The 18,244-nt window shown below is 38.7% G+C and overlaps 1 protein-coding gene across 10 annotated transcripts in view; it reads right to left on the reverse strand.

Annotated features, from left to right (window-relative positions):
- RABGAP1L (RAB GTPase activating protein 1 like) overlaps positions 1-18,244 on the reverse strand; it is a 372,936-nt gene that overhangs the window by 50,916 nt on the left and 303,776 nt on the right. The window contains exons 1-2 of one of the 10 annotated variants that reach the window (XM_036442311.2): positions 13,368-13,565; positions 11,501-12,225 (exon numbers count right to left, since the gene is read on the reverse strand). The exons of 8 other annotated variants lie outside the window; for them this stretch is intronic. In XM_036442311.2, the coding sequence (XP_036298204.1) occupies positions 11,501-11,611 (111 nt within the window). In that variant the 5' untranslated portion in view covers positions 11,612-12,225; positions 13,368-13,565. Of the gene's footprint in view, positions 1-11,500; positions 12,226-13,367; positions 13,596-18,244 lie in introns of those variants that run through there. One more of the 10 variants, XM_036442313.2, reaches the window with a different exon arrangement.

Raw genomic sequence — 18,244 nt, forward strand, 5'->3', positions numbered from 1 at the left:
AATATGTATTTTATGTTTTACAAAAATTATGTTTACCACAGGGCTTTATTCCTTGTTTCATGGTCCTAAAAATTTCTTTTATTAACTCCACTGGCACATATGATAGAATCTAGTGACCATTCACCTAGTTCTTACACACATACCCTATATTCTATATTTTGCCCATCTTATAAATTTTTGTATCCTCATTAATAGCTGATCATTTTGCTTGATGGAAGCAGATCAATACTTTCAAACGTTCCAACTACTCTTTCTTTTGGTCCATTCATCCAGAATCCCCTCCCCCAACCCCACCCAATTCTTTCTGTCCAGCTCTATTTGTAATACAGTAGACTGTTTAATCAATGCATTATTTTGGTAAAGATTGCCTCAGTAATATCCCTAAGTGATTACGCACTGCTTAAACATATGGAGGAATTTACAGGAACATCTAAAGTGTACAAAGGAATTCACTGACTCTGGTGAGAAGTTTTCATTGTTAGCTTTTTTCCCGGACCCTGAGTTTAAATCTATATCTTTAGCAGCCTCTACTCACTAACCATGGGTCTGGCTTCTAGTCCAACCTCCACACAGTCATCCTTAGGAATCTGAAGACTATTACTAACCCTCATGTTCCTCTCCCAGCAAGCACTAGTTCCCTTGAGACAGGGTTTCAGGTCAGTTTTACCAGCTAAATCCCAAGTGTTTTATACCATGGTTCCCAGGATTGTGACTTCTTCTCATTCACTTTGACATTTAAAAACCTGTCCATAATACATCTATATTTCCCTAAGGATGACAAAGTAACTTAAAGGAACATTGCATCATGAGTCATATAAGTACTTTCTCTAAAATACTAAAACTATGATGCTTCATGATAAAATCTGTATTCAAATCTGAAAGGAAAAAGAAAACATAAGAGAATCAGAGCAAAACAGATGAAAAATGCTGTTATTTCTTTCTAGAATGCAGCTTTCAGGATTCTTCATCCCATTAGAGATCTTCAATCTGAAAGGGCTATAACCCTTGTCTCCCTCGGAAAATGAGAAAATTTAGAACTAGAAAGGTCAAATGAATTGCCAACTTTAAATCACTAGCCTAATGTTTTGACAGCTCCATAAAATTAATGTCTCTTCTGCTTAAAACATTTGAAAAAGAAACAGCTTTCCATCACCCTTTGCATAAAATCCATTTTCTTAGTGCGACTACGAGGGCTCTTCAGGACCTGGTTCCCGCCATCTTCTGCAGCCTAATTTCAAGCCCTTCCCTGCTCCTGCACCCTGCACTCCATGTTCCATTCATTTCACCTCTTTAAGTTCCTCTGCTCACCTCTGAGACCCAACGTATATTTACTTCTCTTCCCTTTGCCCTCACTCTCTAAATCCAACCCAGCGTTCAGGTCTTCCATGATCCCTAACTTAGGTCATTCCGCTCTATATGTTCCCATAAACCCAGGAGCCCTAATCTAGACATTAGGTCTCCCCATATATCTCTAAGGGCCCAGGACTCCCTCTTTTCACAAAAATCCATACCATTTTTTCTGGTGATTATTTGTTTAATACCGACAATGCCTGCTAGATTGTATACTCTCTGAAAGTAGGAATCATATTCACCTTTCTCTTTTTGGTGGTCTTACTGAGAACCCATTACTGAGCACAAAGTGCATGCTTAATAAATTGTGAATTTCACGAAGGCTTAAATTAGCTAATAATTCCTAAAATATCTACTAAAAAGCTGTTATCATGCTATACCACACCAAATCCTTTGAATTTGAGCCTCGTATAATACCCTGAGCCCTGTTATGTTTCATGAACAAGCTGTTCCAATCTGATCTTTCTGGACTTAATTCTGTCAACCAAAATGCTAGGTCCTCTATAAATTTGATGAGCATATACAAAAAATACTGCCTTTCCACCACTTAATGTCTTTCCTTTAAGGAGCTGTCCAAGGATAACTTCTAACATAAGCCACCTCTGTATCCGTGTCTGATCTTCTAAGCTGCCGCTTTCTGGATTATTAAGGTTTTTTTCCATTATACCAATAAGGACTCTTAGCTTTTCTCACAGACATACTTGAATAAGTGAGTTGAAAAACGAGATTCCAATCAGATGGTGGCAGACCTATGTTCAAACAATAATGCTCTCGTTGGCCTTCTCCACAGCAGGAGAAATTCAAAGCAGACAGACTGTTTGTTTACTTAGTCACGGTAAGTATGCTTGCCACAGAACAGGCGCCCTGTCCATGTATAGGACTCAAAAGCAAATCTGGAACTTTGGAAATTTAGAGGAGCATATACACCTTACGTAATATCCAAACAACTGAAATAAAGTAAGAATCTGACAACAACGGTGCCAATCATCGTTAGAACAATCGCTCTCCTTCAAGACCCGTGCTTCAAAAATTAAGGAAATCCTAATTATAGACTTAATAACTGATCACCTTCCTCAGAAACTGCCAAAGTGTAAAAAAATGTTCAGGATTCTGATAAACAGATATATAATCAAAGGAACCCTGGCTTCAGTAACTAATGAGAAAGTACGAAGTACAAACCAATGCATTTGAAAAATGGTGAAGAGCACTGCCCTAGAGCCAAGGATCTGTGTTCAAATTCTGACTCTATTACTTTCCAGTAGTGTGACCTTGAACTAGTTTCTTTTTCTTTTTTTTAATATATTTTATTGATATTTTTTACAGAGAAGAAGAAGGAGGGATAGAGACTTAGAAACATCAATGAGAGAAAATCATCGATCAGCTGCCTCTTGCACACCCCCTATTGGGGATGTGCCCGCAACCAAGGTACATGCCCTTGACCAGAATCGAACCCAGGACCCTTCAGTCCGCAAGCCGATGCTCTATCCACTGAGCCAAACCGGTTTCGGCTTGAACTAGTTTTTTAATCCATGCTTCAACCTGACCATCTCTAAAATAAGCCTAAACATATGCATCTACCTCACAGAGTTGTGGTTAAATGAGTTTAAAAAAGAATGTGTTAAATTGAATTTTTAAAATAATGTATTCTTTTTCATCTGTACCTATTTTAATACTATTAAGATGAAACCCAGGTTATAAGACTGTAGGATTTGTGGACCTTGCTCTTTATGTTCCTTACTAGAGGCCGGGTGCATGATATTCATACACTGTAGGGGGTAGGGGTGTCCCTCAGCTTGGCCTACTCACTCTCAGAGTTTGGGACCCCTTGGGGAAGGTCTGCCTAAGCCAGCAGTCAGACATCGCTCCCGCAGTCTGGGGCTTCTGCAGTCCGGACCCTTTGCTCCTTACCACCTACCTGCAGCAGAGGCAGAAGAGGCTCTCGCCACCGCTGCTGCACTCACCAGCCATGAGCCTGGCTTCTGGCTGAGTGGCACTCCCCTCCCCCTCCCACCCCTAGGAACGCACTGACCACCAGGGGCAGCTCCTGTATTGAGTGTCTTTCCCCTGGTGATCAGTGTGCATCATAGCGACCGGTCATTATGGTTTTTATTGTATAGGATTATGTCACTTCTCTTTCATCTCAATTTGTGATTATTTTCATTTCCTCTTCTTGCTCCAAATCTAATATGAAGTCAGTGCTGAATCAAAAAAGGAAATTAGCCCAGCTGGCATTGCTCAGTGGTTGAGCATCAACCTATGAACCAAGAGGTCACAGTGAGGGCACATGCCCCAGTTTCAGGCTTGATTCCCAGTAGTAAGCATGCAGGAAGTAAGCTGATCAATGATTCTCTCTCATCCTTAATGTTTCTATCTCTCTTTCCCTCTTCCTTCCTCTCTGAAATAAATAAAAATAAATTTTTTTAAAAAAAAGGAAATTAAATCTTTCCCTTTGTAGGGTACCAAACACAATCAAAGCATCAACATTTTGCTCTTATATGGGAACGTTCTAAAAGCTGAAGAAGACTGATAATCTGCACAAGGAGATGGGCCATAGGGACACCTGGTCCAGGGTGGGTCAGGACTATGCCAGCAAGCTGTCATCAGTCGTTATCCTGCCACAGCTGGGCCCAGGCTTCTGAGACCAGAAGCAGGCTGAGTCCTACAGGGTTGGTCTTAGTAGGTCACAGGAGAGTGAAATTTTTCAGCATGAATTCATAGTGATTTTATATAATGTTCAAACAGTTTCATCTTAACTGTTCCTATAAAATCTTTCATAAAATAGATACTTTGAATTAACTTACAAATCAACCTCACCCCCAGAATCAAGTACAGAAAGATTATTTTTTAATATCTGAAACAGGATTAAATGTAAAGAAGTTCTAATTATTGTCTTAGAAGCTGGTTTAATAATTTCATATTAGCAAAACAACCTAGATATTTCTGAATAGTGAATTCCTTATAAAGTCTTACTCAAAGTTAATCTTTTATTTTAAGATTTTGTAAAGGAAGAATCAGTGTGGAATAATATTAACAAATATACATATGCCTCTTACTATGTATTAGGTATTCTTAAGTGATTTATATGCATTAATGATTAAGTCTCACAATCCTATAAGGTGCATCTACCTAATATAATTCCAATTTTATAGACAAGAGAAATGTAGCTCAGAGAGAAAGTCAATGAGCTAGAGCTAGAGGATGGCAAGGTGGGATCTGACCCAGTCTGGCTTCAGAATCTGTGCTCATCATTGCTCCACTCAACACCATTTTAGTACTTAAACCATAAGAGCCTTAACTCATATCAAAACTGATAACCCAATTGAGGGGAGAGTTAGATCCTTGTATTATATTGAACTGAAACTGATTAAATACTGCTAAATATGCACATGCTAAATAACAGAGAATAAAATTGTTCAGATAACATTTTTTAAAATATGAATGAATCTTAATTGATTTAATAATGTTTTCTTTTAATCAATATTTAAAATGTAGACCCAGTGAAGAAGTAACCGTATTAATTTCATTGTCTTCATCTCTGGCACATGGAATTGCTCTGGATTTATTTTTTAATTTGACATGTTAGGTGAAATCCCTGTACCAGCCCAATAAGGAGGAAGAAATTTCACAATGCTCCCATTTACAGAATGGAGAAACAGTAGTTCCCTTCCTTTGCTGGCACAGTGCTGCTATTTTGGTATCTTATGGTTTAGTACTTAAACCATAAGAGCCTTAACTCATATCAAAACTGATAACCCAGTTGAGGGGAGAGTTAGATCCTTGTATTGAACTGATCCTTGTATTGCTATTTTGGTATCTGTCAGTTACAAATGCTGTCTAGATATGGTAGTCTGGGTAAACAGCTTTTGTTAAGGGACAATGTTCTAACCACTGAACACCAAGTGTCTTACAGGGACACTAAGGAAACATTTTTTGATGTGGAACATGGTAAAGCCAGAATGGGCCATCTTTTCTTGATTCCATTCTTGACATCCTACTTTCCAGTTCAAGTTGGTACAACAATCTTTCCAATTTTATAGGGTGGGAAGCTTACAGTAAGTTTCAACTTCTCTCCATCATTTTCTTTTCTCATGTAGATCAGTGGTTGCTTATTCTTAATACTATTGTATGTATCCACCAACAGAACCAGCATGTGTGAACTAATTTCTTTTTTTTTTAATATATTTTATTGATTTTTTACAGAGAGAAAGGGAGAGAGATAGAGAGCTAGAAACGTCGATGAGAGAGAAACATCAACCAGCTGCCTCTTGCACACCCCCTACCGGGGATGTGCCTGCAACCAACATACATGCCCTTGACCAGAATCGAACCTGGGACCTTTCAACCGACGCTCTACCGCTGAGCCAAACCGGTTTCGGCTGAACTAATTTCTTAACTCACACTGTCACTGCCTACGTCTAGATACTTGTCAGTTCTTTTCTCCTGTATTGTGGTAATGCTCTTTAAATTTTTTTTCATGGACAATGCAGCCGCTGTCTATCCATCACTGCCAGATTTTGCTGCGGTAATGGATACATCTACTCAGCTGATAGTTTGGCCCATATAAATCCCTGCTACTGATTTACATTGCCTTCCCATCACCTGAGGCTCAACCTAAGACCCATTGTACCATCTTCAGGGTAGAAGGCTTCCAGTTTCCTGTAGGACTGATATCCTGATAGTGATTGCCAAATTAAAGAAATATGCCAGGGTAACCCAACTAGTCCGTGTTCTCCTTTGTCCAACCCTCCTCTTCCATCCATATGGTGCCTAATCTATTCAGCCCACTCATTCCTTTAGGCCTTGCCCAAACAGTTTGAATAGCCCTTCTCTTGTCAGAGGGGAAGACAATTAGTAAACTCTTTCTCTGTGCTATTTACTGGTATATGTGACTCAGACTCACTGAATCCTTACAGTAACCAAGCAAGGGTCCTTCACTTTTCAGATGAGGAAAGTGAACCTTAGAGGAATTAAGTTAATTTGCCAGATGTAAAATGTGAGCTGAGGACTGTGTAATGTTAAAAAAAAAAAAAAGTAACTTCTCAGCCTTTGCACAAGCTGTTCCCCCTGCTCAGAAAGGACCTACTCCCATCTATGGGCGTCAAGCACCTGGGCAGCCTTCAAAGCTTCACTTACACGCTAAGGTTCCAGTGCGGGTGCAAGAAAAAGGGTCCTTGCACTGTCTGTCTGTCTGTCTGTCTGTCTGTAGCAGCCAAGACTCAGTGGGGGAATACAGTGAAAACAAACAAGCAAGCAAACAAACAAAAAAAAAAACCAAAACCTCACTTACATGCTCCCATCACCACCTTTTGAAGACTTCTTCCACAGTGTTCAATCAGCAATAATTACTCTTCATTTCATTCTATCCTATGATAGCAAACATCACTCCCATAAATATTTCTTTTGCTTCTCTTACTTGACAGCACATTGTAATAACCCCAAAATGTTTGTAATATTACATACTGGCCTCTGCTAATATACATGAGAAAGCAATGTTCCCTTCCTAACCATCTTAGTGATGAAAAAGTTAATTCAAAATATAAAGTACAGTAACATTTAATCAGAAATATTAGAGCTTGACCAAGTATGCACTGGTTATTAGGCTTGTTCACTGTTCAAACATTAAATCATACATTTTGAATTTAAATACATATTCAAATTTTCCTTTGGAATGCATCATAACTATCTTCTTCCTTTATTTATACTGGTCAGTATGAAAGTAACTGGAAATGGTGGAGATGATAGAGAAGAATGCTGGCCATTCCACACAGAGACAGTCAGAAGGAAAACTTCAGGGACTCTCTCCTTCAGCTGCTATTACTCCTGTGTGAGAGATTCTGGCTGCATTTAAAGGTCCTGGTGGTACAGGGAGGATGGGGGTGGAGGAAGTGAGAATGGGGAGGGGGAGGGGAAAATAAGGGAAGAAGGGAAAGGAGGAAGGATGGAGGGAGGAGGCCACAATTTTTTCTCAAAATGCAAGCCAGATAATTTCAACTAGCCAACAACCAAAGAAAAACAATCAGTTGGATTAAGGGGAGGCAGGAATACTATCCAATGAGTCACCTTTCTAACATGTTCCCAGAGTCATTCTGACTATACTGGATTTTCCTCTTGCATACCAACTTATTCATGCTGGAATTCTAAAGCTCTTAAATTCTGCTAGTGGTGAGTCTAGTTTAGTTTATCTTAGTAAATACAATACTGGTCTGGGCAATTTCTCATGTTGTGTGAATGTGCATGATCTGGAAGACGAGATAAGTTCTGCTTGGCTTCCTTATCCTTTTTCTTATCTGTGACTTGTCTACAGGGATCTGCATAAAGGAAACTGTGAATTTCTTGCACTGTCATTCGTTTTTAAAGAATCAATAGGATATAGCCACATTTTTAAAAAAGTGTGGATCAAGATATTTCTCAAATCAATTTAGTGGCTCATAACTAGCCTTTAAACAATTAAATACAACAGAAGGAACCTGAATACATCACATGCGGCAACTAAAAGTACTGTCAATTTTTCTTCCAGTCTTGTATGTATAATGACTTGAAATGTAGTTTCCATCAAAAATGTCAAAAGCCACATGGCTATTTAAGAACAAGAAAAGATTCAGCCCTAACTGGTTTGGCTCAGTGGGATAAAGCGGCGGCCTGTGGATTCAAGGGTCCCAGATTCAATTCCGGTCAAGGGCATGTATCTTGGTGGTGGGCACATCGCCAGTAGGGGGTGTGCAGGAGGTAAATGATTGATGTTTTTCTCTCATTGATATTTCTAACTCTCTCTCCCTCTCCCTTCCTCTCTGTAAAAAAAAAAAAAAAAAAAAAAAAAAAAAAAAAATCAATAAAATATATATTTTTTTTAAAAGATTCAGTTTTCCTACCGATACCTCTACACTTAATGGGATTTTTACCATTTAAGGGATCAAGATACCTCACATTACAAAATATAGTGCAAATGCAGAAAGACATTTAGTTAATCCTGTACTAAATAAACTTCTAAACAGCTCTAAAACTTCTCTGTGATAGTCAAACTAAGCCCAGAGGATTGAATTTTAGCAGGAATGTGATTTGTTTCATAATGCGGCAAAAAGTCGGAAAGAGAAGCACTTTATTTTATACTCTAGAAAATGTGAATATCTATCTTTTTCATACAATTTAAAAAGTTCATCTCAGACAAAACAAAAAAAAATCAACATGAAATCAAAGGCAAATCTTAGCATAATCTTAGTAATATCTTTCCAGATGAACCTAAACCGAGTATCACCTCCAAAGGCTATACACATCAACTCCTTCAAATTTCAAATCTGGTTAAAGAATTAACTGTCTCCCGAAAGTTGTGTAATTAAATTCAACATCCCAACATCTAGATTATTTAAAGGTTTGGTATATAGGGGAATTATTTTATGTGTGTAACATGCTTCTGAGGCATTCCATATTAGTGGCCAAATTTCATATCAACTAAGCTCCAGGTCTAGGAGTAGGAGTAGGAATCTCCTTTGGGGAAGCTTAAGCATATATGTCATAATATTCATATCATCTACAAATGGAAGAGTGTTTCCTGGTAAACACATTAATATTCATTCATTCATTCATTTTCTCTCTCTTCCTGACTCCTGCAGGCATGTGTGCACACACCACACAAGGTCCTATACTTAACTGAACATAGGATGCTCCCTGTAACTCAGTCACTTTCTACCTCTTCAGCCTCTCAGTCCTCTCCACTGTGTCACTGTACTCTCCCTGCTTTCATTTCATCTCCCCTTTGGCCTGGAAAATTCCTACACATTTTTGAAGACTCATCTCAGTCCCCATAAAAGGGTCTTGACAAGGCCATCAGAACAACATAAAATAGAATTCAGAATTCTCTGGATAAGTATTAATGGTGGAATATTGTAAAATCAATGGACAAAATGAAGTTTTAAAGATTATCCACAACCATGGACTCCCCTATCCTGACTTGGCATTTCTGTTGTGGTTGTTGGTAACAATCTCCACATACTGCATCCTATCTAATAAAAAGGGAATATGCTAATTGACCCTCATGCCATCACAAAGATGCCAATGCCCACACCTGCCTCAAAAGTCTCCCAGCCCCTTTAGTCACCCAGGGCTAGCCCGAGGTACAGGCAAGTCTCAGATGTCAGCTGCCCAGCAGCTCAGGGCCAGCCCAAGGTGCAGGCAAGCCTTGCATGGTGGCTGCCCAGCCGTCCAGGGCCACCCGAGGCTCAGGTACAAACCAGGTCCGGCTGAAGCTTGCACTGCTGGCAGTAGCAGCAGCAGAGGTGTGATGGGGGATCGCCTTCTCCTGATCACCAGGCCGCCTCCCACCCCTGAGGGCTCCCAAATGTGAGAGGGGGCAGGCTAGGCTGAATTTTTATGCACCAGGCCTCTAATATAATTATAAAAATAGATTATGTATCTTAAATAGGAAAAATGCAAAGTAGGCTAGATGTTTGAATACAATGAACATTTTCAGAAATATATCATGGTTTTGTAGTTGTTTTGCTATTATTTTTGGCCAGTTGATTCTTTTAAACCACATCTATAAAATAGCTATGAAAGTGAAAAGTATAGAGAATCCCCATGTACTCATCTCCCAGTTTCAACAAAGTCACCTAGTTTTATCCACATTTTTAACATAATCATATAATTATTGCACCTGCCAAAACCGGTTTGGGTCAGTGGATAGTGTCAGCCTGCAGACTGAAAGGTCCCAGGTTCAATTCCAGCCAAGGGCACATGCCTTGGCACATCCCCAGTAGGGGGCATGTAGGAGGCAGTTGATCAATGTTTCTCTCTCATCTATGTTTCTAACTCTCTCTCTCCCTCTCTCTCAAAAAAAAAAAATCAATAAAATATATTAAAAATTTTTTTTAAATTATTGCACCATAAAAACACAAATTATTATATTTTCTTACTATCACTAAATAGCTAATTAGTGGTCAAATTTCCCCCAATTACCTTATAGATGTTTATTATAGTTCAAATCAGCAACTAAACAAGGTCAGTAACTGCATAACCCTTAAGTCTTTTAAAAATATATATATATATGTCTTTATTGATTTCAGAGAGGAAGAGAGAAGGAGAGCACGATAGAAACATCGATGAGAGAGAATCATTGATCAGCTGCCTCCTGCACAACCCTCACTAGGGATCAAGCCCACAACTCAAGCATGTGCCCTTGGCCGGAATCAGACCTAAGACCCTTCAGTCTGCAGGCTGACACTCTACCCACTGAGCCAAGCCGGCTAGGGTCCTTTTAAAACCAACCTATGAGTGTCCACTTTAATTTTTCATTGCAATTTATTGTTTCAAGAAATTGCCATATTATATGTTTAATGCTCATATGCCTTAAAATAGAAAGTCAGGATTTTAAACTAGTAAGAAAACTGTTATGATATGCTATACTCTTTCATTCTGTTGCTTGTAAAGAGTACTACTAAAAAATGAATAAGAAGTTATGACAACAATAGTAAGGAAAGCTCGTTTAAAAAGTATGGATCACTGATATCTTAAACTCAGTAGCCATTATAAGAATGATATCTACAGAAAACAACAACCATTTATTTGCAAGAACTTCATTTTTCTATTCTGCTGTGACAGGCGCACTAATAAGACACTTGGACAACGGTAAAAACAACAGCAAAATATTAAGTTCAATCTAAGGTTATACTAGACGTCATTTTCATTATAGTTCTTAGTAATACTATAAAGATTCTGAAAGTTATTTGATTTTTAAATACTACTCGATAGTTCAATTTTCAGTATCAATGCTATGGCTCATGGTAAAAATATTCCACTTCAAAAAGACTGAATTATTTGTATGCAAATGAAGTTAGCTCTAATAATCGTATGCATTCATAGAAGGCAAATACTGTATATGTGGGGCAAAGTGACGGCATTAACCTCACTGAGTATAAAAGCATTAACCTAAGTTCTACTCCTCAGACACCTGAAGTGTGCTGCTAAGGTATAACAGTGCTTAGTTAAGTAAATAAATCTTTGAAAACCTGTAGCCTTTGCTGTGGCCTGTAACACAAAGCCAAGAGCAATACTTGAATTTTAATCCCCAGGAAGCTATGCCCCAATTGCTGTAGGAGTATAACTATCATATCAGAAAAGAAAAAGCCAGCCCCAGAGCCGTGTGCGAGGCAACACCTACCATAGACCGGGGCTTGCTGATGGCCACCAGACTAGTGAGGAAGTCTTCATCGTGCAGCTGGCTGAAAACGTGGGCGTCATAGGCTACCATAATGGAGATTTCTTCCATCATCTTGCCTGCTGACCTTTCCACGGCAGCAGCTGCTGCCCAACTCCAGACCACGCTGTCCAAGGAAAAATCCTAAGGCAGCTCAGTGCCAGTGCACACACCCACCTGAGTAGCAGGGGGTGGTGTCAAAAGCCCAGAAGGAATAAAAGAGAGAAAAACAGCAGCTGCTCTCACGGGCTGGTCTAGCAATTCACCCCCAGCAGAAAACCAAGGGAGGTCTCTTATCTACGGAGGAAGTATACGCGGTAAACACCTTCTGCATTCAGGACGCCGACACAGAAAAATCCACTTTTCGGAAATCTTCTTTAAACTTCAAAAAAAGAGAAATTAAGGTGTTTCCTAACCGAAAATATCCTAAAGGGATATTTTAATGGATTTATTAATGTTCTTGGTAATTAGAACTTTTAAAAAGTTTATCTTCTTCAGTGTTATTTAGTATGTCAAGTTTCTTCTTCTTGGAGGAGAAGTGAATTTTCTTCCTGCTTATTTCTTCACACTTATAGGAAATAAATAGATGGTGACCTTTAGTGTTTTAGAATGTCTTGCATTCTTGATGTACTTAATTATCTTTCTAAGTATGAAAAAAAAAAAGAGATCCTTTTTTCCCTCTGAGTATTCTATTAAAAAAAAAAAGTACCAAAACATAAAAATGAAATAGGGAATGCAATAGCAATTAATAATCATATTCCCTTCTATCATAACAACAATACAAACATTTTAAACAGAATTCTTGATTTGGAGAACTCAGTTTTCTCTTGTTATTCAGAAAGCAGCACAAGGATTTTATTTCTAAACTGACTGCTTTTCTCCTACAAGAAAAAAGTTCTCTTCATCTTTTATGTTTGAGCTCAGAACTTTCTCTTAATTATCCACACAGCAGATAGCCAGAACTGTTGGTGCCTTCACCACCTGAAGTGTTTTTTTAAGTACAGCTGGCAACTGTAAATGAACCTCAATGTGCCCAGAAAATCCGAACGCTGCCTGTGACTATCATTACAAGGCTGCCTAAATTACCAGGAAGTATAATAAATGCTAATTTCATGGGAAAAGCATTAAGTAAATAAAGGGGGAGGACAAAGCTCCTTCAAATTTTTCCAATATTTATAATTAAGCTATTATTGTCTTTGTTGTTTATAGATTATGACACTGCAATCCAATGAGAAACATTATTTGCTAGATTTAGAAATCAACTTGGTAATGTTTGTCTACAATCAAATACAAACACTGGTTGCAATTTTTTGTCTTAATTACTGATAGCAGTGTTATATTGTGTAAGTTTATTTGCTTTTCAGAAAACAAAACTTAGAATGAAATTTATAGTATCTATTTTCCCCGGTTTTCCTGAAGTATCTTCACCTAAATTAGCATGATTACTTCAATAGTACTGTGTTCCTATTTAAATAGGATTAGGAGAGTTTTGCAACTGCTACAGCATTCGAGATTAAATGCACACCAATGAAAGAGGGGGGGCAACTTATTGCTAGGAAACAGAAGCAAGTCTAGTAGGCTTATTTAAACAGAAAATGCAATACTTTACATAAATCCTCAAGATTAAAACAACTTCCAACTGCGTTTGACGCTAGTTGGAACCGGTAAAGCATTTTTACTTCCTACTTTTTCCTACAATGCAGCTTTGTCTTTAAAGCATTATTTTCTTTAAAAATCTTCCCAGCACATTTATCTTAACGCTGACTAACCAGGTAAAAATTAAATGATAGTCAGGAGACAAGATGTTCTAAGGCATCCGGGCAGCTCATACCTTTTGAATTCCTTTTTATCTTGTCAGAAGCACGTTGAAATATTCTGCAAATCTCTTCGTGCATCAGATTTCCCATTATCTTGCAGACCATTTTCCAGATGGGAAAGCAATCAATCCCTCTTGCTCTCCTACTTTTCTTTGCTACAGTGGCTCAGTGCTCCCACACTGGTCTCAGTGCTTCCACACTGGTATCTGAATAAGGTGCACTGACAAAGACACCTGTTGTCCAAGGTAAAGAAACTACTTCCCACAATGCCCTACTCCCTGCTGGCAACCGCCCAGGGGCAAACAAGAATTATAACCTCACCTCGTAGTTGTCAATGTGCCCTGGGGAGTGCATTAGTGTAACAGTAGGTGATCCTGCTTAAGAGGAGCACTCATAATCCAAGAAGAAGAAAAAAAAAAAGGGCGGGGGGGGGGGGGGGGGCCGGAAAACAATATAAAATAGTCCAGGTATGATGAGGGAATCAGGGCTATCAGAGTGCAAAATATTTTTTAAAACATAATCAAAGGTTGTAAAGACAGTTTTTAAATTACATAAACAGAAACTAACAACTACAAATAATTCAGTCCTTTTAGAATTCTGCAAGGCTTTTAGGTAAATAATTAGGCATTTTTCAAAAGGAGATTTTTTTTTTTAAATTATCCAATAGACTAGATTAAGAGCATTTCATTCCTAAATCCCAGAGGTCCTCCATCACAGCCACAGTGCACACGTTTTCTAGAGCAAGGGCTCCTTAAGAATGACTTGCATCCTTCATTGTTTCACCATACTTCACTTTCAGAATATGCAAAGGAAATTCAAATGCTTCCTTTCTTATGCAATGAAATGTATATTGTGGTCCCCTTCTGAAAACTGATGATCTATTTTAAAAACTGTCTTTGTACAGCCTGGTTTCCTTTCCTAAAAACATTTCTGCAGTCTCAGAAATACCAGCTACAACCCCCTCCCAAACTTCAGTGGTCTTCATATAGTCATTTTTACACACAGTCCGAGCTCTCTGGCAAGACACTTTTGTTGCTCTTTCCTTTCCCGGGAGAACTTTGGCCCTCTGATCTCCCCTGTTGTTTCTGTAGTCATCTACTTCACACCAAGTGACTCCACTAAAAAGGGCTGGGGGGGGGGGGGGGGGGAGCGAGGGCGGGGAGCAGTTATCTGAGATCCAGGGTGCAGTGCCCACAACACCATTTGCTGCTAAAATTTACCTGGAGAGGATTGTATATCAAAGGGGCAGCAGACAAACACTGGCATCAGTGCTAACCAATATATGGTCCCCAGTTCAAGCAAGAGCTAGGCTAGCTGTCTGTCCAAGGCAAGTCATTTAACCTCCCTAGGTTTCAGTTTCCCCGTGGTCATGCAAATGAGAGGGATGGAAGAGATCAGAGGTTTTCACCCTGCTCAGAAAGAGTCAAGAGCAATGGCCCCAATTTCCCTCCACTAAATAGGCTTCTTAGGCAATTTAAAGGTGGAAATACCTTTTCAGTCTCTATCAGAATAAAATCAAAGGGTAACATTAATCCAAGATGTTAAAAGAGACTCCCCAGAGATGCTATGTCTCAACAAATGCAATCTTCTGGTAATACTATAAAAGAGGACTCAATTGCAGTCGTTACACTTTTTTTCCCTATAAAAGAGGACTCAATTGTAGTTGTTACACATTTTATTAGTTAATCTTTACAGTCTTTCTATTCAGAGGCCAAATCAGCTATAAAATAATTCTCAAAAGCCTCTGGATCTCATTAAGTTAAAATTTTAACGAAGGAAATCTCTAGTGATTTTTAAGTGCTGTTTTAAGATTTTCACATGGAAAGAGTTTACTCAGGTAGCTGATTGTGTTCTAACCATCACTTTTCTAGGATTATTTTTAACAGAACCATACCTGGGTCATACTGGATGAGAATGAGTCTGATAAACCACCTCTGGCCTTCAGATAAAACCTATTTATCCTCAAGTGTCAGGTTTGGAAACAACCAAAACACGAAAGACCTGAATAAGATGAGCATATTTTTCTATATTTAGTCTCCCCAAATGCAGCAAAGCAGTTTCAAAGTAGTATTTTGTTATCCACCAGTCAAAGCAGCAAATACATTAAAAAACAACAAAAACAAAAGAATTAAAAAATTATCTCACCTCGCAAGAGTGGCTGTAAAGGACCTTTTCCATGCCTCAGGTTCTATTTGTTGAACATTCTGATCAAAACAACTGTAAAATCAGGATGAGAATGAAAAGAAGACAAAGCTGCCAGGACAGAAATATGGTCTAGAGGGCAGAAAAGTCTTCTGAGTCCCCCACAGGGACAGGGGAGCCCTGCAGAGACTGATCATTCTTCCCCAGTGGCCCTTGTCTAATTGAGGCAGGACAGGAAGCAGCCAGGAAAATTCCTTGGCAAGTGGAATGGGGAAACTGAGACAGGTGGCTGATTCAAACTGGCCTCATCCAAGCACTCTGACTCACCTGCCTCCTTTTCTCTTACACTACCATTCCCTTAAGCATTAAGCCTCAGGACAATGAAGTTGTGATCAGCATCGAGTAACTTTAGGGGCCTGTTAACCACAGAGACAGAGTTTTGGTCAAACTAGAGATAGCATCTAGGCCTCAGTGGTGTTTCAGCTCAGGCCCAGAAAAGCAGCAAAACCAGATGAAGCTTCAGGACCAGATGCAATGATAAATGACTCCCTACCCTTGCACCAATTAATCCTGACCCCGTATGCTCATTTTGATGAGTCAGCATATTAAAGGGCACACCTAGCAACCAGATGAATACTCCATTGAGATCCTCCCCTGAGACAGCCCCTAAGATTCCTGCCTTTAGAAAACAGATTTAAAAACCTTCAGACTAAGGACCCAGTATATGCTTGCGCTCTCTCTCTCTCTCTCTCTCTCTCTCTCTCTCTCTCTCTCTCTCTCTCTCTCTCTCTCTCACACACACACACACACACACACACACACAGCGGTTGCCAACCTTTTGAACCTCCTGGACCACCAGTGGTCTGTGAACCACCAATTGGTGACCACTGTTCTGGAGCACACCCCAACACCCCACAATTCTTTCTTCAGGTTTGTATCTTTTTGCTTTCTTTCTCCTACGCTCGGGAATACAAGAAACTCACAACCAGGGGAGCAATGGACAACAACTACACATCCTGGACTACCCCCCTGAACCTGCTTGCAATGGCTCTTCCTTCTTTGCCTCCCTAGATTGTTTCCTGAGTCAACACAGCCCAACTGGCTCACTTCTTCTGCCTATGTGACTTTCTTTCTAAAAGGCCAACACAGCTCTCTGATTAGCCCACTTGAATCTTTTCTTTGAGTATACTTTTGTTTTGCATACTAAATAATCTTCTTGTGCTAGAGTTCTTGACTCTGAATTCTTTCTTTGCTGAACTCAAGAACCGAGAGCCAACATCATCATGCATTGCCCTCTTTACACATTTTCCTAACTATTTCAACATAAACATTCATGAAGTATAAATGACTCAATATTAAGGGATCATGGACAAAATGTTCATGGTATCAACAGAGAGATAAAGAACAATAAGAAAAACAAAACTCTACAAGTACCTTGTTAATCACAGAAAACCAATTATTTCAAGTAGGTTTCTATTTACACTTAGAAGTGCACATTATAAAACCCAAAGATAAAGTAAAATGAGAATAAGAAACCATAGAAGTATCAATAGAAGAAAGCTTTTTATATTTTGAATTTCAGAATAGTCCAGTAACACACACAGAGTTTGTACAAAGGGGGGGGGGGGGGGGGGGGGGGAAAGGCAACGGTAAAAGATAAGTGAAATCTTAGTTCTCTTTAAAATCATGCAAAGGTAAGTAAAGAAAACCATTATTCTGATGTCAAATTCCAGCCATTCAGCTCATTATCTTTTCTATCTTTCCTAGCAATTGCTAGGCAAATTCAAAACCTCAGAAAAAAACAAATTCTTAAAAAAAAAAATTAAAAAAAATTCCCTGAGGTTAAACTGAGAAAAACCAGTGGAACATAAATACTTTACAGTTATACCAGGTATCTTACTTCCTCATTTGCATGTCACTACAAAGAATGAAGGTGAGGTAGATTCCAGACCCTGAAAGAGTAACTGCAACTCTTTCACAGTTCAACTTTTCCCTCATTTGTAACTCTAAATCCATAGTAACTGTTAAAAACAAGACAATTGGGCCCAAAATGGAGGCACTTAAACTAAGCCTCACCCCCATGTCACCAAACAGATACATCATTAAAATTTCATTCCTCCCAGAAATGGAAATTAAACTAATCAATCAGGAATCACCTGATCAGCACTAATTAGGTTATCTGCCTAAAAGACCTCTAAGGAAAATGACTTTGGCAATAAACAACCTGCTTTTTTGCCTAGTATATCCTCCTTGTCTTGCTCCCTTCTATCTGCCAGGTTGGATGCTGTTCGATTCATGAATCCTTCAATAAAGCCAATGAGATCAACTGAGTGAATTTTATTTTTAAACACAATACATCTGCTTAAACTTTATCTAATTAAACATAAGAGTTTCAAGGGCTGCTAAATATTCTCTGATGGTTTTCAACACTTCTAAAAATATGAGTAACATCTCATTGTGAACACAATACACAGTTGAATTGTAATTATAAATAACTTTACTTAATTTCTAAAGCATTCAATCATTTAAAAAAAAAGTTTTAGTAACAACCAAATCAAACCACATGGATGATATTTTAGAATCATTTTTTTCATAAGATCAGAAGGCAGGTTTAGGGAACAGCAAAACATCAATGGCCGCTTGCAGTGGTGGACTCAGAGAAAATCCTGCAGTTAAAACTTGATGAGTTTCATAGTATGTGAATTATATCTCAATTAAAAAAAAAAAAAACAATCGCATTTACTATGAA

This window comes from Pipistrellus kuhlii, unplaced genomic scaffold, assembly GCF_014108245.1.
Source record: "Pipistrellus kuhlii isolate mPipKuh1 unplaced genomic scaffold, mPipKuh1.p scaffold_m20_p_18, whole genome shotgun sequence".
Lineage (NCBI taxonomy): Eukaryota > Metazoa > Chordata > Mammalia > Chiroptera > Vespertilionidae > Pipistrellus > Pipistrellus kuhlii.